The sequence below is a fragment of the Anomaloglossus baeobatrachus genome, chromosome 5, assembly GCF_048569485.1.
Source record: "Anomaloglossus baeobatrachus isolate aAnoBae1 chromosome 5, aAnoBae1.hap1, whole genome shotgun sequence".
Lineage (NCBI taxonomy): Eukaryota > Metazoa > Chordata > Amphibia > Anura > Aromobatidae > Anomaloglossus > Anomaloglossus baeobatrachus.
This window is the reverse complement of record NC_134357.1, coordinates 547611638-547638735: the sequence shown is the minus strand read 5'-3', so window position 1 is coordinate 547638735 and position 27098 is coordinate 547611638. Positions and strand designations below refer to the sequence as shown.

At 48.1% G+C, this 27098-nt stretch overlaps 1 protein-coding gene across 1 annotated transcript in view; it reads right to left on the bottom strand.

Moving 5' to 3' along the window:
- Positions 1-27098, bottom strand: part of LOC142312957 (uncharacterized) — a 210455-nt gene that overhangs the window by 6822 nt on the left and 176535 nt on the right. The window contains 6 exon segments of the mRNA XM_075351946.1: positions 7291-7381; positions 7578-7672; positions 7757-7880; positions 7962-8126; positions 8256-8364; positions 24689-24714. Of these exon segments, the coding sequence (XP_075208061.1) occupies positions 7291-7381; positions 7578-7672; positions 7757-7880; positions 7962-8126; positions 8256-8364; positions 24689-24714 (610 nt within the window).

Below are 27098 nucleotides of genomic sequence, written 5' to 3'. Positions count from 1 at the left end.
ATTTTAAAAACTAAATGCAAAATATATTTACCGAAAATCACCAGAAGTACAGTGTATCACAGAAAAAAATCTCAGAATCACTGGAATGAGAAGAAGCATCCAAAGTTATCACCTCATAAATAGAGCTGCTCAGACTCACAAAAAACGGGGATCGGCGGATCACTTTTTTTTTTACAAAAAACTTGAGCCGCTCCGAAATCCGGTGCCTATAAAAGTCTATAGGGACCAGAATCCACAGATTAAAAAGGTTGCACGAGTCTGGCATGACATCACCGGGCGCGGTCTGCCACTCTCTGAACATGAGCGTACATGTAGACAGAAACACATGCACGCTCCTATCAGAAGAGTGTGCAGCTGTGCAGGGTGATGCGATGTCAGACTCGTGTGATTCTGGCATGACATCACCCGGCACAGCCTGCCACTCGCTGAACATGAGTGTGCAAGTAGACAGAAACACATTCGGTCCGCTCCTGTCAGAAGAGTGTGCGGTAGTGCCGGTGATGCGATGTTAGTCTCGTGCGAGTCTGGCATGATATCACACGGCACGACCTGCCACTCTCTGAACATGAGCATGCATGCAAATAGAAACACATGCACGCTCCTTTCAGAAGAGTGTGCGGCCGTGCAGGGTGATGTGATGTCAGACTCGTGCGAGAGTAACCCTCGCAAGTATGACTCCGGTCTAAGAGAAACCGCATGCAGCTTTTTTAAATTAAATAGATAATTAAAAAAAAACGACCTGTGGTCCCCCCTAATTTTCATCCCCAGGCAAGATAAAGCCAGCTGGGGGCTGGTATGCCCAGCCCACAGCCTCCTGGTATTGCTGCATCCATTAGATGTGACAATCCAGTGCTTTACTGGCTTTTCCCGGTGCCCTGGTACGGTGGCAATCGAGGTAATGAGGGTTAATAACAGCGCACAGCTGCTACTAAACCCTAGGTTAGTGAAGACATTGGCGTCTATGAGATACCTGCATCACTAATCTTTAAGTGACAGTAAATAAGTACGAACACAGAGAAAAAAATCCTTTATTTGGAATAAAATACAAAAACACACCCTCCTTCACCACTTTATTAACCCCCACATCCCTCCAGGTCTGGTGTAATCCACATGAGGTCCCACGCCACGTATTGGGGCAGCCAGGTCGCCCCTGGTACGTACGGTAAGGAGATCGGCATGATTGGGGAGATTTCAGCCGGCGCGGTTGCGGCCGCCGCACCAGAGCTAGGCGCTGCTGCGCTCACCGCGCTGGGGTCAGGCGTCACTTAGGCTGCAGTGCCCTGGCTGGGGGTAGTAGTACTCACTGTGTCCATCTTCCCTCAGAGTTCCGCTTCCTTCCTCCAATCTGGGCACTTCCTGTCTTCCTTTGCAGGTCACCTCCTCCTCTCGCGGGGTCAGAGCGCTCTGGGGATCCTGGGACGAACACTCCTCTCCGTGGGCGGTTACTTCTTCTGTGCGCGCTGCAGCCTTTTTATGACACACTTTCAACGGTGGCAAAGAAAATGGCGGCGGTTCAAATTTTGCGATTGGACCGCCGAGGCACACTGTCACCCGTCTGAACGGGTCTAGTCCAGAATCCTGTTCGTGACGCCAAAAGAGAAGCTGTGTGGCCCCAGGGATGCTGATTCTCTTTAGGGACACCAAAGGGCTTCTTCGGTATGGCAATAGGTACTGTTAATTTTATATATATCATGACGCCACTCACGGTTTGCGGTCAGGGATGTGCATGACCGCCACTGCAGATTTTACGAGCGTCTGGGGCTGATGGGGTCTGCAGTCAGATGATGTAGCCTTCCGTGAGCGAGGCAGGCCCCAGGGGCTCGGATGAGCAGAGTAGCGGGTCCGGAATAACACAGGCTGAGTCCAAAAGTCTTTTTAACTGGTTTTTACTCACTTTGATGTCATGGTGAGCTGACCCGGGTGTTGCTGTAATGAACCAGGTAGAACCAGGGACTCCTTCGGGCCAGTCTGAGGGTAACTGGTTAGCTCGCCTTCCTAGCACTTGTGTTCGGATAACCCCCTGACCTGAAGTACCATGGGGGTCTATCCAGGGAGTCGCTACTGCCTTTTCTCCCCTGTGTTTGGTTTGCCGGCAGCATAGACCAGGTGAGATGGCTTCAAGCTCTGTCTCCTTATGGGTCCCTGTGTTGCTGCTGAGGCTCGGACTCTGTGATGTTGGTGAGGTACCTGTAGTTCCCTTCACCGGCAGGTTTAGCAGATCGTTAAACTGGAGTCTGCTCTAGGAACCTGTACCCCGTACGTGCCTAGTCACCAGGAGCACCTCTTTTCTCTGATTCCTCGGTGACCGTTCTCCCCCGCTAACTGTCACTACACCGCGCAGGGTCTGACTAGTGTGAGCGCACGTATCTGCCTCGCGACCGCCGCGCTCCACCACCAGACTGGCTCTCCTCTCTTCCTGAAAACCTCTGCACTTTAGCTCTCAGCCTCTCCGCTCCACCCCTTGATGAGATTTGAAAGCTAGCCACCTCTGAGACTACCCAAGGGTCCTATCTACTGGTGTGAGAGACCTGGTTGCTATGTGTCTGTGCGTACACACCTCATTCTGGCCCTTAGGATTACCTGGAAGTACTGTCCCAGCATGGGTGCAGTAATCAGTGGTGCCTGACCAGATCAGGGGCGCCACAGATCGTGCACCCGGAATCCCGGGTCCGGGTCTGGCACCTGGGCATCTTTGAAACCGCGTGTATCCGGACTTTTACAGCCCTACTCATAAAGTGACACTGTATTTGAAAAATGGGGCCTAATTAGGAACACAAAACCGTCTGCGGGAAGTGGTTACATCAGAGTATTTTACGCACTAACTACTGTAGTCAAAATCTGTTACTATAGACGATAACAAATCTACTGAAATTAACAAACTCAACAGTCTTCATCAGTAAAAAAAAAAATTGCCAGTGGTGCAACATCTCTAATTACTCCAGAGTATGTGGCTTGCTGGCTCTTGGTGATCTAAACTATCGTAGGGGCTAGTATTTTCTGTCAGATGAGTTTCACCACAATCAAACATAACTTACAGAATGAACCTGAAAAAAAGAAGACCTAGGATAAAAAAAAAAGTCACATCCCAAACAAAAACGTATAATCGAGAGGAGAACTCCAACACTAGACTGGAGTTGCACTTATTTATGATGGAGCATTGGAGCGTCTATGAGTCCTGACCAGAAAAGTAGAGAAAGTATTAGTGCTTCCCATTTCAGGAGCGATTGTGCAGCATTTATAAATTCCTTAATATCAAAAACATAATGGCATTTCTGAAATGGCCATAAAACCAAAACCAGAGCCAGAGCCAGGCAACGTGTCTCCTGCAGATGTGAATAAATGTATATCAACCACGCACAGCTCAGAGATATATCATCGCACAGGTGTAATATTTTTTGTGTAGTTTATCGCAATCACCTTTAAAGTTAGTCAATTTTAAAATAAATTGAAGAGTCAGGATAAAGGGAAAATCTGTTGTTATTGTACAGAAATTCACACTTGGCTCTCACTGAACACTTAAAGCTGTAGATCAGGGGTCCCCAAACTATGGCCTGCGGGCCGTATGCAGCCCCCTGAGGCCATTTACCCGGCCCCCGCCGCACTTCCAGAAGGGCACCTCTTTCATTGGTGGTCAGTGAGAGGAGCACAGGGGGTGCCATTGCGACTGGGCCTGGGGGTTCAGGGGTCCCGAGGACCTCAGCTAGTGGCGCAAGGGCAATGATTGCAGGCCACGCCACCACTATACTGTAGAGCCTGTGACTCAGGAGAGCCCGGTGCCAGCGCTGGCATCGGACTGGCATCAGGCCCCCCCCCTCCAAGGATCGCACTTCCAATTGTATCAGCATTGCAGGTGCAAAGACAATTGAAAGCAATGGTGAGAGACGGAGAACTCCCTCTGTCATCATTCTCCTGCTGTGTCTGTCTGCAGTCTGCCTCTGACAGCTCAGCAGAGCGCGATGACGTCACCACTGTGCGCTGTGCAGAGCAGCAAAACGGTGGACGCGGTGAGGAGACTGGACAGGAGGGAAACTAGGAGAAGTAAGTATATGTATTTAATCATGGTGACCAGAGGGCTAAGGGGGTCTATTAAACAGTACGGGAGCTGTATACTACATGAGGGTACATAATACTATGGGGAGTGTATTATAATGCATGGCAAACTATGGAGAGTGTATTATAATGTATGGAGGACTATGAACAGTGTATTATAATTTATGGAAAACTATGGGAAGTGTATTATAATGTATGGAGAACTATGGGGAGTGTATTATAATGTATGGAGGACTAGGGGGAGTGTATTATAATGTATGGAGGACTATGAGTAGTGTATTATAACGTATGGAGAACTATGGGGATTGTATTATAATGTATGGAGAACTATGGGGAGTGAATTATAATGTATGGCGAGGACCTGACAACTAGCTAGCAGACTGTAGACTAACTACAGGTGTTGCGTAGGCACCTCCCCTAATGGGAGGGTGCCTTAAATAAACAGTGCCTCTCAGCCGAGAAATGGCGCGCCAGCCCTTTAAGAGGAGGGTCAGTTTATGTGCACACCCGAAGACATTCCCAGGGAACTTGTGCGGTGTACACAGGTGTCGGGGGAAGGAGAGAGCAAGAGTACACGTGGACGTCCGCAGCACAACGGGGGAAGGACACAACCATTATATGATGCCAGCATTTTAGGAAGGAAACTGTTTCATTACCCTCCACTTTCTCTTAGAGGCCCAACATAATATTTTTCATCAAGTGATTTTCTAACTTGCCAGCACATTCTACATATGCTATCATTTGTCTTTAAAGTTGACAGATCTGGGCAGGTAAAGCCTGCTTTACACATTACGATTAAGTATACGATTATTTGCCGTCACACGTACTTACCCTTCCATATGACCTCGATGTGGGCGGCGAACGTCCACTTCCTGGAGTGGGAGGGATGTTCGGCGTCTATCGATGTCACGCGGCAGCCGGCCAATAGAAGCGGAGGGGCGGAGATGAGCGGGACGTAAACATCCCGCCCACCTTCTTCCTTCCGCATTACCGGCGGGAGCCGCGGGACGCAGGTAAGATCTGTTCATCGTTCCCGGGGTGTCACACACTGCGATGTGTGGTACGTCGGGAACATTGAACAACCTCACGTTCAATTTTTAGCAATTGAACGACGTGCATGCGATGAACGTTTTAACGTTCAATCGCAATCGCATGTAGTTGTCACACGCTACAATATAACTTACGATGCAGGATGTGCGTCACTTACGACGTGATCCCGCCGACACATCGTAAGATATATTGTAGTGTGGAAAGCCCGCTTAAGGGTCAGCATATTCTAATTGTTGGGGGTAGGTGGACCCTCCAGGTTGTAAGCTCTATGTAAGGCCGAAAACACACTTCCGCATAGAAAACGTACGTGTGACATGGTCCGTTTTTCGGGTCCGTGTTCCGGCTTTTTTGGGCATTTCTCCGGTACGTATGACATCCGTGTGATGGTGTATGCTATCCGTGTGTGCGTGTGGAATGTCCGTGTGTGCATGTGGAATGTCGGTGTATGTGTACGTGAAATGTCCGTGTGAAATGTCCGTGTGTGTGGTGAAATGTCGTTTGATACACGTCGGCAGACAGCAGACAGTTGCATGATGAGAATGAACTCGGGTGAACTTCACCCGACTTTATCCTCATACCGCGGCTCTGTCTGTGTCGCGTACTGTTTAGCGGTCACCCGTAAAGAACTCACTGGTGACCGCTAATCCCCTGAGTGACTGCAGTGAGCAGCGTGATTAGCGCTGCCGTCACTCAGGTTACCTGCGGCTAGCTGGATCCTCCACCCGAGACCGCAACTCAACTGTGACTTCATCGCTGTCACTCGGGCGACTTGCTGTCACAGTTGGAGGATCCAGCGGTGGCCGCGAGTAACCTGAGTGACAGCTCAGCTGATCGCGCTACTCACCTCAGTTGCTGCGTGGAGGTGACAGGAGCGGCGGTGTTCTTCTGCAGCTCCTGTCACCTTCATGTAGCAGAGCTGGAAGCGACGCGGGACCTCCGTGGATTACGCCGGACATGGATGGGTATTTGGGGCATAATAAATTGGTGAACGAGGGAATTTGTTATTGTTTTTTATTTCAAATAAAGGCTTTTTTCGTTGTGTGTGTTTATTTACTTTAACTTGCAGGTTAATCATTGGGGGTGTCTCATAGACGCCTGCAATGATTAATCTTGGACTTATTGGCAGCTATGGGCTGCCATTAACTCCATTTAACCCCGATTGCCAACGCACCAGGGCAAATCGGGAAGAGCCGGGTAGAGTCCCAGAACTGTCGCATCTATTGTATGCGGCAATTCCGGGCGGCTGCTGGCTGATATTTTTAGGCTGGGGGGCTTCCCATAACGTGGGGCTCCCCATCCTGAGAATACCAGCCTTCAGCCGTATGGCTTTATCTTGGCTGGTATCAAAATGGGGGGGGACCGCACGTCGGTTTTTTAAATTAATTATTTATTTATTTCACTGCACAGTATATACCCGCCCACCGGCTGCTGTGATTGGGTGCAGTGAAACAGCTGTCACTCAGCGTGGGGGCGTGTTTGACTGCAACCAATCATAGGCGCCTGTGGGCGGGGGAAGCAGGGAATACGAGATTGATTAATGAGCAGCCGGCATTTTTAAATGAATTGAAGCCGCGTATTTTCGGCACAGCTGTTCCTCGCCGCGCTGGTGATCGGGGATTGGTACGTATGAGCCGGGTGAAGAAAAAGACCGAGCGCCAATGTAATTATGACTGAGAACAGCAGAAAAAAAGGTAGGTAGACTGACTTTAATAAAAAAGAAAAAAAAATAGATCGCTCGTTTAAAAACGCACACGGACGAAACGTGCTGGACAAGGACATGCTCCGTGTGCCGTCCGTGCAGGCACGGACCCATTGACTTTAGAGGGTCCGTGCCTGCGTGCTGACCGCCAAAAACGGACATGTTGTCCGTGCGGGAAAACGCAATCACGTACTTATCACACGGACACACGTTCCGTGTGATTTTACATGTGTGCCATCACCCATAGAATAACATGGGTCTCCGTGTCTCCGGTACATGCAAAAACGTACCAAACACGTACCGGAGGCACGGATGTGTGTTGCAGGCCTAAGAAAGGTTTTCAGTACCCAAAGTAATTTGAACAATTCCAGGTAGAAAAGAATGTTGTGATCCAGCGGCGATTAGATGTTTGGACAACACCCCCAGTAAAGCAGCCACAGCCGGTGACTGAGAAATCTGTGACTTCTACGCATTTAGTGGTCACTACTCACCTGGGTGGTTATCTGTAGCAATCTCCTCTTTACACCACTCATCACCCCTCACATATGTCTCTGTAGTATTAATATGGGTCAGATCTTCACCCTGAAACAAATATTGTAGAAGTCACAGACAGATGGACAAGTCACATCTATGATCAGCTCTAATCCTGCCATCTCTACCGTTCTCATTACAAAAGTATAAATATATAATACTGATGGATAAAACAAGACTGAGCACAAGACCTTCACAGCCGTCTACACATCATAGGGAGATTTCACGACACCTTCTCTCCATCTACCTGATGATCCTGAGGAACATCGGGGTCTTCTTGTTTACAGTCCTGAGGAAGAGGATGGGGACATCTCTCTGGTGTTGTCCTCTTACTGCATAGAACTGGAGGAGACACATACAGGGACTGAATTATTTTTTTTACATACAGATAATTATAGGCCGTGTGTATTTAGTCCTGTCTATTACCTGGTGATGTGAGGGGCTGGGGAACCTCCATCATGATGACCTTGTACAGATCTTTGTGTCCTTCTAAATACTCCCACTCCTCCATGGAGAAATAGACGGTGACGTCCTGACACCTTATAGAAACCTGACACATACAATGATACCGTCATCCCCGATCCCTTCACAGCGTTACTGTATAATGTCCCAGCATTCCCAGCAGTGTCACCTCTCCAGTCAGCAGCTCAATCATCTTGTAGGTGAGTTCTAGAATCTTCTGGTCACTGATGTCCTCATGTATCAGAGGGTGAGGAAGAGGTCCAATGAATCCCCTTCCCTCAGATACAGGGTCCTGACAGCGCTCACTAGAGGTCTTCTTCACTACTGTGTAATCCTGGTTATGGAGAGACACAGTAATAAATCTCACTACAGACATTTCCAGAGTCCTCACCTTTCCAGTTCTGTCCATCTGTTAATCCCATAGATAAGAATAATGTAATGTGACGTCATCAGAATCTCTCACCTCTCCAGTAAGCCGGAAGAGGATCTCTAGGGTGAGATCTAATATCCTCTCCGCCATCTTGTCCCTGTCCATTTCCCTGTCCACTGAAAGGATCCAATATTGTAGGGACCTTAATGGGGAAAAGGTGATGATGTAAAATCACAAAGAATTCGGTGTAATAACACAATAAGTGCAGACAATAAAGAGGAACATATCAGGAGATACAATGTGAAGAAATTGTATTCTCTCTTCTCCCGTACAGATTGGGACATAAGTTGAGTTGCTGACTAAGACGTCTCCTCCATGCTACCAATCACTGGCTATTTTAGTCACTGCTTAGGCAACTAATTGGCTGTAGGAATCACAAGTTCTTTGGGACTGAGCAGTAAATGCAGAGACGGGTGGGAGATCCAAGGAACATGTCACATGCCCTCTGGTTTCTTAGGATGAACATGAAGCACTCGATGGCCCTTCAGTCATCATAGGTCTGAGTTGCCATAAATTAGTCTGGGGTTAGGGCTATTCCAGTCAACGCAGGAACCACTAGGGACCGCAGAATCCAAATCTGCACAGAAACCGGCTGGGTCAGTTGCAGAATTGTCAGTGTTTTACCAATTTATCCTGTGTGAGTTGATTACACCATCATAACACAGCGGTGGTAATTTTATTATTTTACATTATTCATTTTACCTTTAAGGCTGCCATACACATTTGATTAAAGTTTGCTGAAATTGCTTATTTCAGTTGGAATTGGTCAACTATATAACATGCGTGGGGTCTCAGGACAGAGATGATGTCAGAGAAAAAGATCTGGCATGCTGAATTTCAGATTGTGATTTGTTTTTCTCCTTGGAGATAATCCTTCACTAGAGGAGGCTGCCAATTACTATTTCATAGAAACCACAGGAAATCCCAGCCAAGTAGAACAGTTGTGTTGTGTGTATGGGCAGTCAGGTGAGATAGCCATCAGATGACATATCATTCCGCCAACAGTTATCTCATGTGTATGGCGCTGTTAGTATTACACGATCAGGCAGGGATAATACCCTGTACCACAGTAATGCAGTGTATCACCTGAGCAATCACAGGCTGGATGTTGTATAATCGCACTAATGAGGATTTCTGAAAAGGGTAAAAAAAAGATTTTTTTAACTGAAAAATAAAGATCACAGTTTTAGCAATAAAGAAAAGAGAACATTCTCCATTCTTGATGAAGAGAAAGAGAGAATACATCTTGCATATATTTGAGGTAACTGAAAAAAATTATCCAGAAAGAAAAAGAACGAACCCCTCATACACCTCTAGCATCTGCTGACCGTCCCAGATCCACATTTCCAGACTTGGAAAGCTGATCCAGGAGGTCGGTGGTATGTGCTAAGTTCATCTGTATCTGCATCAAGAATGGAGATAAGTGAGGATTTATTTATTAGCTGGTGGTGTGTATTGCCAGTGTGGGGGACATCTTGTAGCATCATAATGTGTGAGGGGAGATGGCAATACTGTGGGAACATTATACTATGTGTTACGTGATGGCGGTACTGTGGGAACATTATACTGTGTGTTGGGGGGGATGGCTGTACTGTGGGAACATTATACTGTGTGTTGGGAGTGATGGCGGTACTGTGGGAACATTATACTGTGTGTGTGGGGATGGCGGTACTGTGGAAACATTATACTGTGTGTGGGGGAGGGTGGTACTGTGGGAACATTATACTGTGTGTTGGGGGGATGGCGGTACTGTGGGAACATCATACTGTGTGTTGGGGGGGATGGCTGTACTGTGGGAACATTATACTATGTGTTGGGGGGATGGCGGTACTGTGGAAACATTATGCTGTGTGTTGGGGGGATGACGGTACTGTGGGAACATTATTCTGAGTGTTGGGGGGATGGCGGTACTGTGGGAACATTATACTGTGTGTTGGGGGGATGGCGGTACTGTGGGAACATTATACTGCATGGGGATGGATGGTAGTACTGTGGGAACATTATACTGTGTGTGTGGGGATAGTGGTACTGTGAGAACATTATACTGTGTGTTGGGGGATGGCGGTACTGTGGGAACATTATACTGTGTGTTGGTGGGATGGCGGTACTGTGGGAACATTATACTACGTGTTGGGGGGATGGCGGTACTGTGGAATATTATACTGCATGGGGATGGATGGCGGTACTGTGGGAACATTATACTATTCATTGGGGGATGGTAATATGGGATCAATATACGCTGTTTTTCCTAGCACTCATGACAGCACCACGAAGAGAGGGGATCCGCTCTTCTAGGACAGGAAACCTACTGAATAAAAAGGCAGTACTTATCCCACGCGTCAGTTGTATTACAGATCATGAGAGGATCTCCAGATAAACATTGTTAACCTAAACTTGCAGACACATTAGCGTATGGCATCCGATGCGAGAGCAACAAATGTGATATGCTAATGAGCCCCGACTCAGGCTCTGTTGCGAGCCTGGGCTGAGTGTCATGCGACTATGACCCGATCTTACGATCGGGTCACAGCTGCGAAGATGATGGGCGGGCGCTGCAGAGGAGAGGGAGGGGTTAATCCCCCCATCTCCTCCATTGTCAGCCTGTGCGTATATCGCACTGCACTGGGATAACATCCGAGTGCAGTCCGATGTTTCTCTCGCTTCCATTTACTTGAGTGGGTGCGAGTGATACGACTCTCGCAGAAAATCGCAGCACGCGACCTCTTCAAACCTAAAAGAACTGATGGCGGTAGAACACGCAGTATAAAAATTTCTACCCCTTCTAGTAGGGTGTCACGTGCAAATTCTCTCGGACAATTCAGTAACGGTGGCCTATATCAACTGTCAAGGGGGAACTTGTTCCAGAGACCTGTTACAGACGAATGTCCGTATATTTCAACTAGTAGAGCAACACCTGCAGTCATTAAGGCTATGTGAGCACTTTGCGTTTTTACCTGCGTTTCAGCTGCGTTTTGAACTGCAGCATTTTCATGCCAAAATGCTTGCGTTTTGCTTTTCAAGCAAAGTCACTGGGAAATTGTACTTTCTTGTGCGCACTTTGCTTTTCTAAACTCTGCGTTTAATTTGCATAAATTTGGGCAAAAACTCAGCGTTCAAAGAAGCAACATGTCAATTGTTTTTGCCATTTGGGCTGCATTTTGATAACATTGAAGTCAATAAGAAGTTGCAAAACGCAACCTTAAACAAAATTCTAGCGTTTAAAATGCTTTTTTGATGCAGAAAACATGCGTTTTGGACCAATTAATTGCATGCGTTTTTGGCAAAATTTTAATGGCATGATATGTCCCTTTACACACACACATAGTTCGACAATTAAATTTAGGAAAATCCATAAATAAATGTAATTTTATGCATAATTGTTATCACAAAGTTATCATTTTAATAAAATTAGCCATCTTTTGATTGATAATAATCTTCATATTTATTATCTTTTTTCCCATTTTTTTCATAGTGTTTGTATGTTTAAACTTTATTTAGCATTGTATTTGTATTCAAAACGCATCTGACTTTAAGCAATGAAAAAGCAGGTGAAACGCGGTAAAAACGCAAGCGTATTTATAGCGTTTCTGTGGTCAAAACCAACCATTTCTGCCAGAGGATGCGTTTAGAACTGCAACTACCTCGACGCAGAGTGCGCACATAGCCTAACAGTACTACACCTCAAAGCAAAGCAAATTTTCTGAGCCAAAATCGGCTAAGACAAGGGAAATGGGTGTTTTCCCAATTAGTTGACTTGTGGGGGAAACCAGTCATAGACCTATTTGGGAGTAGATTTAGGCTATGTGCCCACGGGGACAGTGTCCTGCGGATATATCCGCAGGACATTCCACAGGAGCTCCCAGAAATCCGCAGCACAACTTTGTCTGTTTCCATGCTGCGGTTTTATTGCGGAATGTCCTGCGGATATTGTGCGGGCATTCTGCATTGAGGATACAGTACCATGGCTTCGGCACTGCATCCTCAATGCATAACAAGTGCTGCAGTGATCGGGTGTTCATACTTACCTCCATCATGCAGCACCTCGCTTTCCGGCGGCCGTGTCACTCTATCATCGTCTGCTGCACTGTGCAGGAGGTGGGCGGGCCTGAACTAGCTCCGGCTGCCACATGACCAGAGCTTGTGCAGGCCCCGCCCACCTCTTCCTTCCTGTACCTGGATCCACCACTCTGCTGTACACCGGACGGAGAAAGTGACTCGGGTGTCTGCTATAAAGGTTTATCTTGCTACTGGCACCCCTTTCAGACCTAAATAACAACTTTATAAAATATTACTTTTTGCTATGGTAATGAGGTTTGCTGGACCCGTGGGCGACTGTATTTCGTCAGTTATCCCCCCTCCTGCCGCTGTTCGCTGTCCTCCAGTATTCTTTTACATAGATGATGCCACCGCCCTCATGTTCAGCAGTGCTCCTTAAATCTCGCGCATGCGCAGTGGCACTGTCGCGGGACTGAGCACTGTTTTCAAATCATGAGCGCCGGTGATGTTATTGCGCAGGCGCGAGATTATGGGTGGCGCTGTGAATGTCATCACCAGCGTCATCCAATTACCCGCGGCGCATAATCTCGCGCCTGCGCAATAACATCACCGGCGCTCTCAATTTGAAAACAGTGCTCAGTCCCGCGATAGTGCCACTGTGCATGCGCGAGACTTCAGGAGCACTGCGGAACATGAAGGCGGCGGCCTCATCTATGTAAATCAACACTGGGGGACAGCGAACAGCGGCAGGAGGGGGGATAACTGACAAAATACAGCCCGCCCATGGGGCCAGCAAACCTCAGTACCATAGCAAAAGGTAATATTTTATAAAGTTGTTATTAAGGTCTGAAAGGGGGGCCAGTAGCAAGATGAACCTTTATAGAATACAGCCCATACAGCTGTATGTACATACAGCGGAGGCAATTTCCTGGGCAGAAAAGTCCGATGTCTCCATCGAGCACATTTGTAAGGCGGCAACATGGTCTTCACCCTCTACCTTTTTCTAAGCACTACTGGCTAGATCTATCATCCTCCTCTAATCTCACTTTTGGTAGAAGAGTTCTACAGGCAGTTGTCTCTCCCTAGCTGAGTTCGGTGTAATTCTCTTCGTGCTGCTGTCGTGGGTAGTAGAATAAATAAGTAATTACTTACCGGTAATGTGTTTATTTCGGAACTCATGATAGCACCGGTATATTCCCTACCTTCATGTGTAGGGTGCTTCATTAAACACAAAAATAAAAAAAACAAAAAACAAAACAAAAGGGGATATCAGATCTACACATGTATATATGTAATATAGTGGACACGGAGGACAAAACCTATTGGCACAGCACTTCTGAATTCTCATAGATTTTGCTGCAGATTTCTGAAAATCTGCATCAAAATCCACAGCGTGGGCACAGGGCCTTAGGTGATTAGGTGTAGGTTAGGTTAACAATGTGTATCCAGAGGTCCTCGCATGCTCTGTAAGGCCCGTTTCACACATCCGGCATTTCACCGGATCCGACACACTCCAGTACAGTGTAATACTGTACAATGGAATCGCGGCAGGCTCCGGTCACATGACAGCATGTGACTGGAGGTTGCTGCAATGCCATTGTACTGTAATACACTGTACTGGAGTGTGCCGGATCCGGCGAAATGCCGGATGTGTGAAACAGGCCTTATCCAACTGATGCGTGGGAGAGGTACCGCCTTTTTATTCAGTAGGTTTCCTGTCTTAGAAGGACGGATCCCTTATCTCCATGGTGCTGTCATGGGTTCCGAAAAAAACACATTACCAGTAAGTAATTACGTATTTTGTTCAGAAAATCTGCTGCATTTAACTGTCTAAGGGGTACTTTGCACGCTGCGACATCGCAAGCCGATGCTGCGATGCCGAGCGCGATAGTCCCCGCCCCCGTCGCAGCTGCGATATCCTTGTGATAGCTGCCGTAGCGAACATTATCGCTACGGCAGCTTCACATGGACTCACCTGTCCTGGGACATCGCTCTGGCCGGTGACCCGCCTCCTTATTAAGGGGGCGGGTCGTACGGCGTCACTGCGACGTCACACGGCAGACGGCCAATAGGAGCGGAGAGGCGGAGATGAGCGGGATGTAAACATCCCGCCCACCTCCTTCCTTCCGCATATCCTACGGGAGCCGCGGTGACGCCGGTAGGAGATGTTCCTCACTCCTGCGACTTCACACACAGCGATGTGTGCTACCGCAGGAACGAGGAACAACATCGGACCGTCGCGTCAGCGTAATTATGGATTACGCCGACGCTACACCGATGATACGATTATGAAGCTTTTGCGCTCGTTAATCGTATCATCTAGGCTTTACACACTACGATGTCGCCTGCGATGTCGGATGTGCGTCATTTTCAATTTGACCCCACCGACATCGCACCTGCGATGTCGTAGTGTGCAAAGTACCCCTAAGTAAAGTGGATGTGATTTCATGAAAACTCCTGAGCACTAAAAATGCTGTTGAGTGCTGTGGTTTTAATTTTTTTTTTTTAGTACAGACGTCTGTGAGGAGCCTGTAAAGAAATCTGTCAAAGACTCATTGTGGAGACACGGGGCTCAGTGGGTGCTCTCGTCCACTAAAACCCACCGCCTTTAGAAAGACAGCGTGGCTCAGGGCTCATCCCAACTGAACGCCGGCCTCCTTAACCGTGGGCGTAACACTACTCAGACAACACAGGGTGAGGGAACCACAATAATTAGACTTCATTGCATCCCCAAACAATTAACGGCACATAACACATAACCAGCAAAACACACAAATGTAACAGGCAACAGAGTCTCACCCTTCCGCTGGCTCACCAGGGATTTAGAATGTCCATGCCTCAGAGCTTCCAGGGCCGCTTACTCCAATCCAGCAGCACCCCGCTTTTGGCGGACACCCACCGAGAAAGGAAAAATGCCAGATTTAGGAAGCTGGCTGAGGTCTGCAAAGTCTGTAACAGGTGACTGAACTGTCCCAACCTGAGTGTCCTCCTTAGGTAGCCCTGGTATGATGATACAATCCTGGCAGCCGGAGTCGAAATCCCTAGGCTGTGGATATGGTCTCCAACCGGAACCGGAGTCCCTAGATTGAAGCCATAAGATATCCTGATCCTCTAGTCAGCTCCAAAGAGCTTAGACTGGATCCATCAGCATCCATCAACAACCTGGTGGCTTAAAGAAGTCCCTTTTATAGCCACAGCCTTCCACTTAGATACACTGCATCCTCATCGATTGGCTGGACAAGGCGCCTCTCCCATTGGATGAATCTCAAGCTGCATGGACAATGTTCATCCAAATGATGTCTACAGAAAGACTGAAGATATCTACACGGAGTCTGCAAGTCACAGACTCAACAATGGCTACTAAGGTAATCACATTAGCAATACACAGCTACAATACAATGGTTACTGGAAAAGTCTGGAGAACAATACGTCTGGCTTTCAGTGGCCAACACAATTACATTGAGTCAACAAGAGTCTTGTAAAAACAATGAGGGACTTCTCCCCCGTCTATAGACAATCTATCATGCTGTCTGGCTGAATTTTAAGAAACTTTAACCCATGAGAGTCCATGTCATCACATTCCTCCCCCTTCTTAATATTAGCCAGACATGATAGGCTTCCAATCATCCTTCTCCTCTTGACGGCATTGTCCTTTTTAATGGTGAGGTCAGCAACATAGGCTTGCATCTATACACCTCCCCCTGATTACCTCCCCCAAGTTGAGCAGCCATATTGTGAACAAGCACTAAGGTGGAGTCCATGAGTTGGGCCTGCACAAATCTCCCACTATCAATCCTCCCCCAGTCAATAGCCACAGTGTGGTTAGGCTTACTCACGGTTCTTGGCTCAGAAGTGGATGCTGGAGACTGGGAATGTGAATTATCCTTGGAAAAGATGTTAGAAAGATCCACATCAGGGTCCTGCTTGGCTTGGAAGTGGGTGATGGCTGCTTCAAACTGACTGGATAGTCCTTGTCCTAGGTCATTCTCCAAAATGACTGGTGTGAGCAGGTAATCCCTAAACCCCACTTTCACTTCCCTCTGAGTGGTAACCAAAACAACAGGCTTGGTGGGGCCATCTATGAACCCCACTTCAACTTCCTCCTGGCTACTCCCCGAAACAACAGAAGTGGGGAGACCGTCCATGAGCCCTACATCAACTTCCTCCTGGTTAGTCCCTGAAACAACAGGTGTGGGGAGGCTGTCCATAAGCTCCATATGGACCTCTTCCTGGTCAGACCCCAAAATAACAGGTGTGGGGATGCTGTTCATAAGCTCCACATCAGCCTTGCTCTGGTCAGTCTCCACAATGACAGGTGTGGGAAGGCTGTTCACAGGTCTCACATCAACCTCTCCCTGGTCCTTTCCCGAAATAACTGGTGTGGGGACGGTGTCCATAAGCTCCACATCAGCCTTGCTCTGGTCAGTCTCCACAATGACAGGTATGGGGAGGCTGTTCACAATCCCCACATCGATCACTTCCTGGTTGGTCCCCAAAATACCAGGTGTGGGGAGGCTGTCCACAAGCTCCACCTCGACCTCTCCCTGGTCGGTCCTTAGGTCCAACTGCACACATGCCAGAGGAATGTCTGAGCGCTGGCCCTCAGCCAGGGAGATGGATAATTGGGAATCTGGTACAGGGTCTTCTGGGGAAACAATAACTGGGCTTACCAGGGTAATGGAGGAACCAGTGTCTCGTAGTCCCTGGCTCTTGACCGGCTGAGCTGGTAGATGGGCTCCAAGCATGCGGCCTCGGTTTTGGAGACAATCTTTATCTATATGTCCATGGCGCCCACATGTATAACAGCGCCATAGATTGGGCAAGTCACCGGCCCTGTTTGTAGTCCTTTGTTTTCGTGCAGCTTCTGCTGGGTAGCGGGACAATCCTTCTCGACCGGCTGGTGTTAGCAGTACTGCAGCTGGAATCCCATAAACATATTCCAGAACATAAGCCCTCTCTTCTCTTGAGGATCTAGGCCCCAATGCATCCAACAACACTGTAGCTTGGGCCATTTTGGACAAAGTTGATTCCCAATTGTCACTAGATCCATAATGTGGCACATAGTGTAAATCCTCTGGGTCAATATCGGCGAGATCCTCATCATCCTCTGCATCATTCTGGGCATCCCAACGGACTAATTTCTGGATCAAATCTGACCGAGTCTCAGTGTTCCAGTAGATAATCTTTCGCCTCTGGCACAGATCCTGTAGCATCCATTTACTGCAGCGGTCGTAACTCCTCTCTTGTCCTTGTCCCATGGCTGAGCTGGTGGGGTTGGACATGGCAGCGTCCGAAACCTGAATGCCTCCCCTGTGGCCTGCTGGGTATGCTTATGTGCCTCCCTGGTTGTTGAGCCCTGGACGGTGTCCGAAAACACCAGTCCGCTGCAGCTCCCCTGGGTAAACCAGGCTGAGTAGTATCCCACTGCTGCCACCAATTGTGGAGACACGGGGCTCAGTGGGTGCTCTCATCCACTAAAACCCACCGCCTTTAGAAAGACAGCGTGGCTCAGGGCTCATCCCAACTGAACGCCGGCCTCCTTAACCGTGGGCGTAACACTACTCAGACAACACAGGGTGAGGGAACCACAATAATTAGACTTTATTGGATCCCCAAACAATTAACGGCACATAACACATAACCAGCAAAACACACAAATGTAACAGGCAACAGAGTCTCACCCTTCCGCTGGCTCATCAGGGATTTAGAATGTCCATGCCTCAGAGCTTCCAGGGCTGCTTACTCCAATCCAGCAGCACCCCGCTTTTGGCGGGCACCCACCGAGAAAGGAATAATGCCAGATTTAGGAAGCTGGCTGAGGTCTGCAAAGTCTGTAACAGGTGACTGAACTGTGCCAACCTGAGTGTCCTCCTTAGGTAGTCCTGGTATGATGATACAATCCTGGCAGCCGGAGTCGAAATCCCTAGGCTGTATATATGGTCTCCAACCGGAACCGGAGTCCCTAGATTGAAGCCATAAGATATCCTGATCCTCTAGTCAGCTCCAAAGAGCTTAGACTGGATCCATCAGCATCCATCAACAACCTGGTGGCTTAAAGAAGTCCCTTTTATAGCCACAGCCTTCCACTTAGATACACTGCGTCCTCATCGATTGGCTGAACAAGGCGCCTCTCCCATTGGATGAATCTCAAGCTGCATGGACAATGTTCATCCAAATGATGTCTACAGAAAGACTGAAGATATCTACATGGAGTCTGCAAGTCACAGACTCAACAATGGCTACTAAGGTAATCACATTAGCAATACACAACTACAATACAATGGTTACTGGAAAAGTCTGGAGAACAATACATCTGGCTTTCAGTGGCCAACACAATTACATTGAGTCAACAAGAGTCTTGTAAAAACAATGAGGGACTTCTCCCCCGTCTATAGACAATCTATCATGCTGTCTGGCTGAATTTTAAGAAACTTTAACCCATGAGAGTCCATGTCGTCACACTCATTTAGAAAACACACCGTTGATTTTTTAAGTGCAGAAACAAAGGTTTTTTGTATTAGTAAAAATGATGGAAAACCCTACTTCAAATCTGCACCAAAAACATGAAATAATGGAAAAAAAACTAGAGAAGATTGTTATCATGTAGTTTGGTTCGGACACCTACAGAAATAATTCAGATAAAAAGCAGCAGAAAAACGGCAGAATTTCCGCTACATGCGAACTCAGCCTTACAGATGCGTTTGGGAAATTGTCTCTTGTCTCAAAAAAATCCTATAGAGAATCTAACATGAAAATGGACAAGCTCCGGCTGCTACAACTATGAATGAAGAAAATCTCATGTCCAGTTCCCAACCGTCCTGGATACAGAGGAGGCTCCTTGATTTCTCCCTGCACCCTGCTGTCCCCGGCATCTGCTGAACGCCCCTCACTGAATCTGACCCTCTGACAGCTCCGTCTTCCGGGGGAGAAAGAAATGGTGAATGGGTGATAAGGGGCGAGGAGAGAAATATAGAGGAGTACGGTGTGTCCTTCTATCACTGCTGTAGAGTTGTGAGGGGGGAACATTTCACTGTGTGGGGGCAGAAAGGGGCCGAGGACTGAGGGCAGAAAGGGGCCGAGGGCAAGAAAGGTGCCGAGGACCGAGGGCAGAAAGGGCCCGAGGGCAGAAAAGGGGCCGAGGACCGAGGGTAGAAAGGGGGCTGAGGGTAGAAAGGGGGCTGAGGGCAGAAAGGGGCCGAGTGCTGAGGCCTGAAAGGACATACCTCCAAAATTTTAAACAATTGAAAGAGGGAACAACTGGCGAAGAAAATTTTGACCATGCCTCTAGCCACACCCCTATCCACACCCATTTGGCAGTAGGAGTCATTCAGCAGATGCCCTGGACTGTTCATTCATAGTCTTAGCAGCCAGACTTTTCTTATATTTATATAAGCATCACTTCACACATGTTGCTTATTTGTGCCTATAAGGCTGTGTTCACACGTTGCATAAATCAGGTGTTTTTTTGTTTCTGCAGGTGTATGCACCAAATTACACAATAACATTCTTCTCTGATTATTCCATTTTTGCTGCATTTCTTATGCCTTTTCCCCACTATTTCATGCATTTTTGGTGCAGATGTGATTCTGCGTTTTTAAGTGTTTTTGATAATACAGAAAAGCTTTGAGTCTGCACGTAAAGTAACTGCAGTTTTCTCCTGCATTTTTTAAGCTCCACATAGAAATCTCTATAGATAAAAAAAACAGCAGAGTTCAGTGTCTTTCATGGAATCACATTTACTTTGCTTGAAAAATTAAACACAAGAGAATTTATGTGCAAAAAAAGCAGCAGGAAAAAAATGCAGCATTTACGTTACATGTGAACAGGGACTAAATGTCCAAAGAAAGTGGATGAGATGTCATGACATCTCCATCCTCGGTCTAAAGACGCTGCTGAACTGTTTGGTTTTGGTGTTTTTTTTTCTTTAGCAGCTTCAGGATTCACATCTGCACCAAACATGTATCAAATAAGGGGAACAATGCATAAAACATACCGCAAACATGCAATAATCAGAGAAGATTGTTATTGCGCTCGTGGTGCGGACACCTGAAGAAAAAACGCAGAATTTACGCTACATGTGAACACGACCTCAGTGATACATTTTCTATGGGTTTAATAGAGAAAAATAATCAATTGCGCCACCCATTTATTTTGCTCCATTTACTGCATTTACATGCACATAAATAATCTGATCGCTGTGTTGTTTGGGTCTTTACGATTACAAGGACACCAAGTGTATCCAAGTTATTTGCTGAATTGTGATGTTAATTATTTTAAAAAAAGCGCAATCAAAATTACATTATTCTAATTTTTGTATTGTTTTTAGTAATTTTATTAGAAGAAAACAAATCTCTTTTCCTCTCCCTCTAGAACACAGGACACTGAGGAGCTCTAGGTCCTGTGTAATCTGCTGTGTAAGAGGCTGCAGTGTAGGTTCATCTATATAAAATCCTCTCTCTGACATAATCGTTCCTAGTGGCTCAACAGCTAAGGGCTTCTGGACATGTGTTTGGAAGTTGCTGGTTTGAATCCAAGGGGGTGAAAATAAAGAAGATATATATATATATATATACTAGCTGAAGTACCCGGGCATTGCCCAGGATAGCAACTGTCTGTCTGTGAATATGTCTCTGTCTGACTATTTCTATCTCTGTCTGTATTTGTATCGGTCTGTATGTGTGTGTCTGTCTATTTCCAGGTATGTTTCTTTGCCCGGCTGTCTCTTTTCCCGACAGTCTGTCTGTCTGTTTCCCCATCTGTCTCTGTCTGTCTTTTTCTGCCTCTCTATCAATCTCTCCACCGACATCATATAACCTCATGCATAAGCTTCAACTAACAGTTTATTTTGTTCCTATAGCAACCACTGACAGTTGCTATTAATAACCTATAGCTCCCACCTCCATTCAGTTTAATGGCGGCAGGATTTTAGAGACTAACTGTAAAGCACGGGGTTAAACTTTTCTGTCAGAACATAGTCTACGACGCTCCCTGGGTCACATGAGGCATCTGTGCAAAATTTCGTGATTGTAAATGCGACGGTGTGGACTCCTTTAGCGGACAGACATACACAAACATACATACACTCAGCTTTATATATTAGATATATATATATATATATACTAGCTGTAGTACCCGGGCGTTGCCCGGGATAGTAACTGTCTCTCTCTCTTTCTCCCAGTCTCTGTCTGTGTGTCGCTGTCTGTCTCTCTGTCTGTCTCTTTCCTTGTCTGTGTCTATGTCTCTCTCTGACTATTTCTATCTCTGTCTGTATTTGTATCAGTCTATCTGTCTCCATCTCTGTGTCTGTCTGTCTCTATCTCTGTGTCTGTCTCTATGTGTGTGTCTGTCTCTCTCTTTCCCCGTCTGTCTCTTTCCCCATCTGTCTCTTTTCCGTCTGTCTCTTTTCCGTCTGTCTTGGTCTGTCTCTTTCCCCGTCTCTCTTTCCCCATCTGTCTCTTTCTAGGTCTGTCTCTTTCCAGGTCTTTCTCTTTCCAGGTCTGTCTCTTTGCCCGTCTGTGTCTTTGCCCATCTGTGTCTTTGCCCGTCTGTCTCTTTCCAGATCTGTCTCTTTCCCCGTCTGTCTCTTTCCCCGTCTGTCTCTTTCCCCGTCTGTCTCTTTCCCCGTCTGTCTCTTTCCCCGTCTGTCTCTTTCCCCGTCTGTCCCTTTGCCCGTCTGTCCCTTTGCCCGTCTGTCCCTTTGCCCGTCTGTCCCTTTGCCTAGCTGTCTCTTTGCCCGGCTGTCTCTTTGCCCGGCTGTCTCTTTCCAGGGCTGTCTCTTTCCCCGTCTGTCTGTCTGTCTCTTTCCCCATCTGTCTCTGTCTGTCTCTTTCCCCATCTGTTTCTGTCTGTGTCTCTGTCTGTCTTTTTCTGTCTCTCTATCCATCTCTCCACCGACATCATATAACCTCATGCATAAGCTTCAACTAGGAGTTTATTTTGTTCCTATAGCAACCACTGACAGTTGCTATTAATAACCTATAGCTCCCACCTCCATTCAGTTTAATGGTGGCAGGATTTTAGAGATTAACTGTAAAGCACGGGGTTAAATTTTTCTGTCAAAACATAGCCTACGACGCTCCCTGGGTCACATGAGGCGTCTGTGCAAAATTTCGTGATTGTAAATGCAACGGTGCGGATTCCTTTAGCGGACATACATACACACACTCAGCTTTATATATTAGATATATATATATGTGTGTGTATTTCTTTATAGTAGTTTTATGGGAACAAAAGAATCTGACTATCTGACTTTTTCCTTAACGTACATAGAGATGCAGTATATCTCTATTATCTATCTTCTAATTATCTATCTATTATATATCACTCTATCATCTATTACCTACTAGCTGTAGTACCCGGGCGTTGCCCGGGATAGTAACTGTCTCTCTGTCTCTCTCCCAGTCTCTGTCTGTGTGTCGCTGTCTGTCTCTTTCCTTGTCTGTCTGTTTCTATCTCTCTGTCTGTATTTGCATCAGTCTATCTGTCTCAATCTCTGTATCTGTCTGTCTCTATCTCTCTCTTTGCCCATCTGTCTGTTTCTAGGTCTGTGTCTTTCCCGGTCTGTCTCTTTCCAGGTCTGTCTCTTTCCAAGTCTGTCTCTTTCCAGGGCTGTCTCTTTCCAGGGCTGTCTCTTTCCAGGGCTGTCTCTTTCCAGGGCTGTCTGTTTCCAGGGCTGTCTGTTTCCAGGGCTGTCTGTTTCCAGGGCTGTCTGTTTCCAGGGCTGTCTGTTTCCAGGGCTGTCTGTTTCCAGGGCTGTCTGTTTCTAGGGCTGTCCCTTTCTAGGGCTGTCTCTTTGCTCGTCTGTCTCTTTTCCCGTCTGTCTCTTTGCAGGGCTGTCTCTTTCCCCGTCTGTCTCTTTCCCGCTCTGTCTCTTTCCCGTTCTGTCTCTTTCCAGAGCTGTCTCTTTCCAGGGCTGTCTCTTTCCAGGGCTGTCTCTTTCCCCGTCTGTCTCTTTCCTGCTCTGTCTCTTTCCCGTTCTGTCTCTTTCCAGGCCTGTCTCTTTCCAAGCCTGTCTCTTTCCAGGCCTGTCTCTTTCCAGGTCTGTCTCTTTGCCCGTCTGTCTCTTTCCCCGTCTGTCTCTTTCCCGCTCTGTCTCTTTCCCGCTCTGTCTCTTTCCAGGTCTGTCTCTTTCCAGGTCTGTCTCTTTCCAGGTCTGTCTCTTTCCAGGTCTGTCTCTTTTCCCGTCGGTCTCTTTGGGCATTTGTCTCTTTGCCTGGCTTTCTCTTTGCTCGTCTGTCTCTTTCCCACTCTGTCTCTTTCCCGATCTGTCTCTTTCCCCATCTGTCTGTCTGTGTCTGTCTCTCTTTATCCGTCTCACCACCGACATCTTTTTACCTCACACATAAGCTTCGTATACTAACAGTTTATTTTGTTCCTATAGCAAACATTGACAGTTGCTATTTATAGCCTGCAGCTATAAATTTTTGTAAAGTAACTGGAAAGCACAGGGTTAAATTTTCCCGCCCAAACATAGTCTATGACGTTCTCTAAGTAACATGGAGAGCCTGTGCAAAATTTCGTGATTGTACATGCGACGGTGTGGATTCCTTTAGCGGAGATACACACATATACACACACACACACGCGCACACACACACACACACACACTGAGCTTTATATAATAGATCTATCACTCTATCTATCATGTATCTATTATTTATCCCTCTGTCTATCTTTGTAGCTGAATAATTTGCTTTTGGTTTCTCTGCCTGCAATACAGGTCAAGATTACCAAATCTTTTTATGTTTTTCAATAGAGGCAGTGGCTCAATGGTAGAGCTACTGCCTATGGATCATGAGTTCAGAGTTTGAGTCCTGGCTGGTAAACCAGACCAGATGAGAATTTAAATTTATGCACTGAACTCAGTTAATTTATTCACTGCACTGAGGAGAGGAGTTGGGACAACAGCTGTGACCAGCGGGACTGTGGGAGACAACCCTCAAATCGGGACAGAACCGCTGAATCCAGGATGGTTGGGAGGTATGGAAAGGAGCTGAGGACCGAAGGTAGACGGGTTTCCTCACTTCCGGCCTCTCATAGTTGGGTCCAGGGCAGAAAGGGACCGAAGGCAGAAAGGGGCCGAGGACTGAGGGCAGGAAAGGGGACTGAGGGCAGGAAAGGGGCCGAGGACCGAGGGCAGGAAAGGGGCCGAGGACTGAGGGCAGGAAAGGGGCCGGGGACCGAGGGCAGGAAAGGGACCGAGGGCAGGAAAGGGGCCGAGGACTGAGGGCAGGAAAGGGACCGAGGGCAGGAAAGGGGCCGAGGACCAAGGGCAGGAAAGGGGCCGAGGACTGAGGGCAGACGGGTTTCCTCACTTCCGGCCTCTCATAGTTGGGGCGTTTGTATCTATCAGAGGAAAAGGAACAAAAACCTCACGATTCATAGAAATCAGCGAGAGAAAAACCCCAAGAAAGTCTCAGAGCTGAAGAGGTTAATGCCCCCTGCCCCAGTAATGAGGAATCTCCACATACCTCCTCCTGCAGAGCCGCACACTAGATATATGGTAGATGCTAGAATGTACGGGCTCCTGACAGGTATGACGTAACCTGTCATGTGATGGGGCGTGTTCAAAATGCAACCTGTTTCGATACAAAAAACAATGTTTATTCTAAGTCCATGTGGGCATAGAGTTGATTATAATAGAAGCGGGGGAGGGGGTAAGAGCTGCAGATGATGGGGGGCGAAGCCTGCATGCTTACAGTGGACAGAAAAAAATCGCCACGCCCCCAACTCAAACGGTCACGTCCATGACCTGACTGCAGCCTGTACATTCTAGGCTCAACCCTAGCTATATGACTGCTCTGTGCTTCCAGGACCTGTAATGATGTCACATGGAGGGGAGGAGTCAGGGGTCACATGATCAGCTCCTCAGTGTATGCAGGACTCTGCTGTGCTGGGTGTCATGGTGCTGGATGAGGGGAAGGTTCTGTGTGGGGTCAGGAGGGGTTTACAGTGTGGATGTAGCGGAGCCGTGTGTGTACGAGGTGTACGGAGCGGAGCCGTGTGTGTACGAGGTGTACGGAGCAGAGCCGTGTGTGTACGAGGTGTATGGAGTGGAGCCGCGTGTGTATGAGGTGTGGGGAGCAGAGCCGTGTGTGTACGAGGTGTACGGAGCAGAGCCGTGTGTGTACGAGGTGTGGGGAGCAGAGCCGTGTGTGTATGAGGTGTACAGAGCAGAGCCGTGTGTGTATGAGGTGTACAGAGCAGAGCCGTGTGTGTACGAGGTGTACGGAGCGGAGCCGTGTGTGTACGAGGTGTGCGGAGCGGAGCCGTGTGTGTACGAGGTGTGGGGAGCAGAGCCGTGTGTGTATGAGGTGTACAGAGCAGAGCCGTGTGTGTACGAGGTGTACGGAGCGGAGCCGTGTGTGTACGAGGTGTGGGGAGCAGAGCCGTGTGTGTGTATGAGGTGTACAGAGCAGAGCCGTGTGTGTACGAGGTGTGGGGAGCAGAGCCGTGTGTGTACGAGGTGTACGGAGCAGAGCCGTGTGTGTACGAGGTGTACGGAGCGGAGCCGTGTGTGTACGAGGTGTACGGAGCGGAGCCGTGTGTGTACGAGGTGTGCGGAGCCGTGTGTGTACGAGGTGTACGGAGCGGAGCCGTGTGTGTACGAGGTGTACGGAGCGGAGCCGTGTGTGTACGAGGTGTACGGAGCGGGGCCGTGTGTGTACGAGGTGTACGGAGCGGAGCCGTGTGTGTACGAGGTGTACGGAGCGGAGCCGTGTGTGTACGAGGTGTACGGAGCAGAGCCGTGTGTGTACGAGGTGTACAGAGCAGAGCCGTGTGTGTACGAGGTGTACAGAGCAGAGCCGTGTGTGTACGAGGTGTACAGAGCAGAGCCGTGTGTGTACGAGGTGTACGGAGCAGAGCCGTGTGTGTACGAGGTGTACGGAGCAGAGCCGTGTGTGTACGAGGTGTACGGAGCAGAGCCGTGTGTGTACGAGGTGTACGGAGCAGAGCCGTGTGTGTACGAGGTGTACGGAGCAGAGCCGTGTGTGTACGAGGTGTACGGAGCAGAGCTGTGTGTGTATGAGGTGTACGAGGTGTACGGAGCAGAGCCGTGTGTGTACGAGGTGTACGGAGCGGAGCCGTGTGTGTACGAGGTGTACGGAGTGGAGCCGTGTGTGTACGAAGTGTACGGAGCAGAGCCGTGTGTGTACGAGGTGTACAGAGCAGAGCCGTGTGTGTACGAGGTGTACGGAGCAGAGCCGTGTGTGTACGAGGTGTATGGAGCAGAGCTGTGTGTGTATGAGGTGTACGGAGCTGTGTGTGTACGAGGTGCATGGAGCGGAGCCGTGTGTGTACGAGGTGCATGGAGCGGAGCCGTGTGTGTACGAGGTGTACGGAGCAGAGCCGTGTGTGTACGAGGTGTACGGAGCGGAGGCGTGTGTGTACGAGGTGTACGGAGCGGAGGCGTGTGTGTACGAGGTGTACGGAGCGGAGGCGTGTGTGTACGAGGTGTACGGAGCGGAGGCGTGTGTGTACGAGGTGTACGGAGCGGAGGCGTGTGTGTACGAGGTGTACGGAGCGGAGCCGTGTGTGTACGAGGTGTACGGAGCGGAGCCGTGTGTGTACGAGGTGTACGGAGCGGAGCCGTGTGTGTACGAGGTGTACGGAGCGGAGCCGTGTGTGTACGAGGTGTACGGAGCGGAGCCGTGTGTGTACGAGGTGTGCAGAGCAGAGTCGTGTGTGTGTGTACGACGTGTATGGAGCGGAGCCATGTGTACAATGTGACTGACTAACATCCCCCCGCTCCTCCGTTTCTGGAGCTTTATCTGTGGAATATAATGTGCGATTTTCTCGGCTTAGATGATAAATAGAAGATACAAATGATAATTATTACCAGGCACTGATCCTCTACTATATGGCGGTGTTATTATTTTG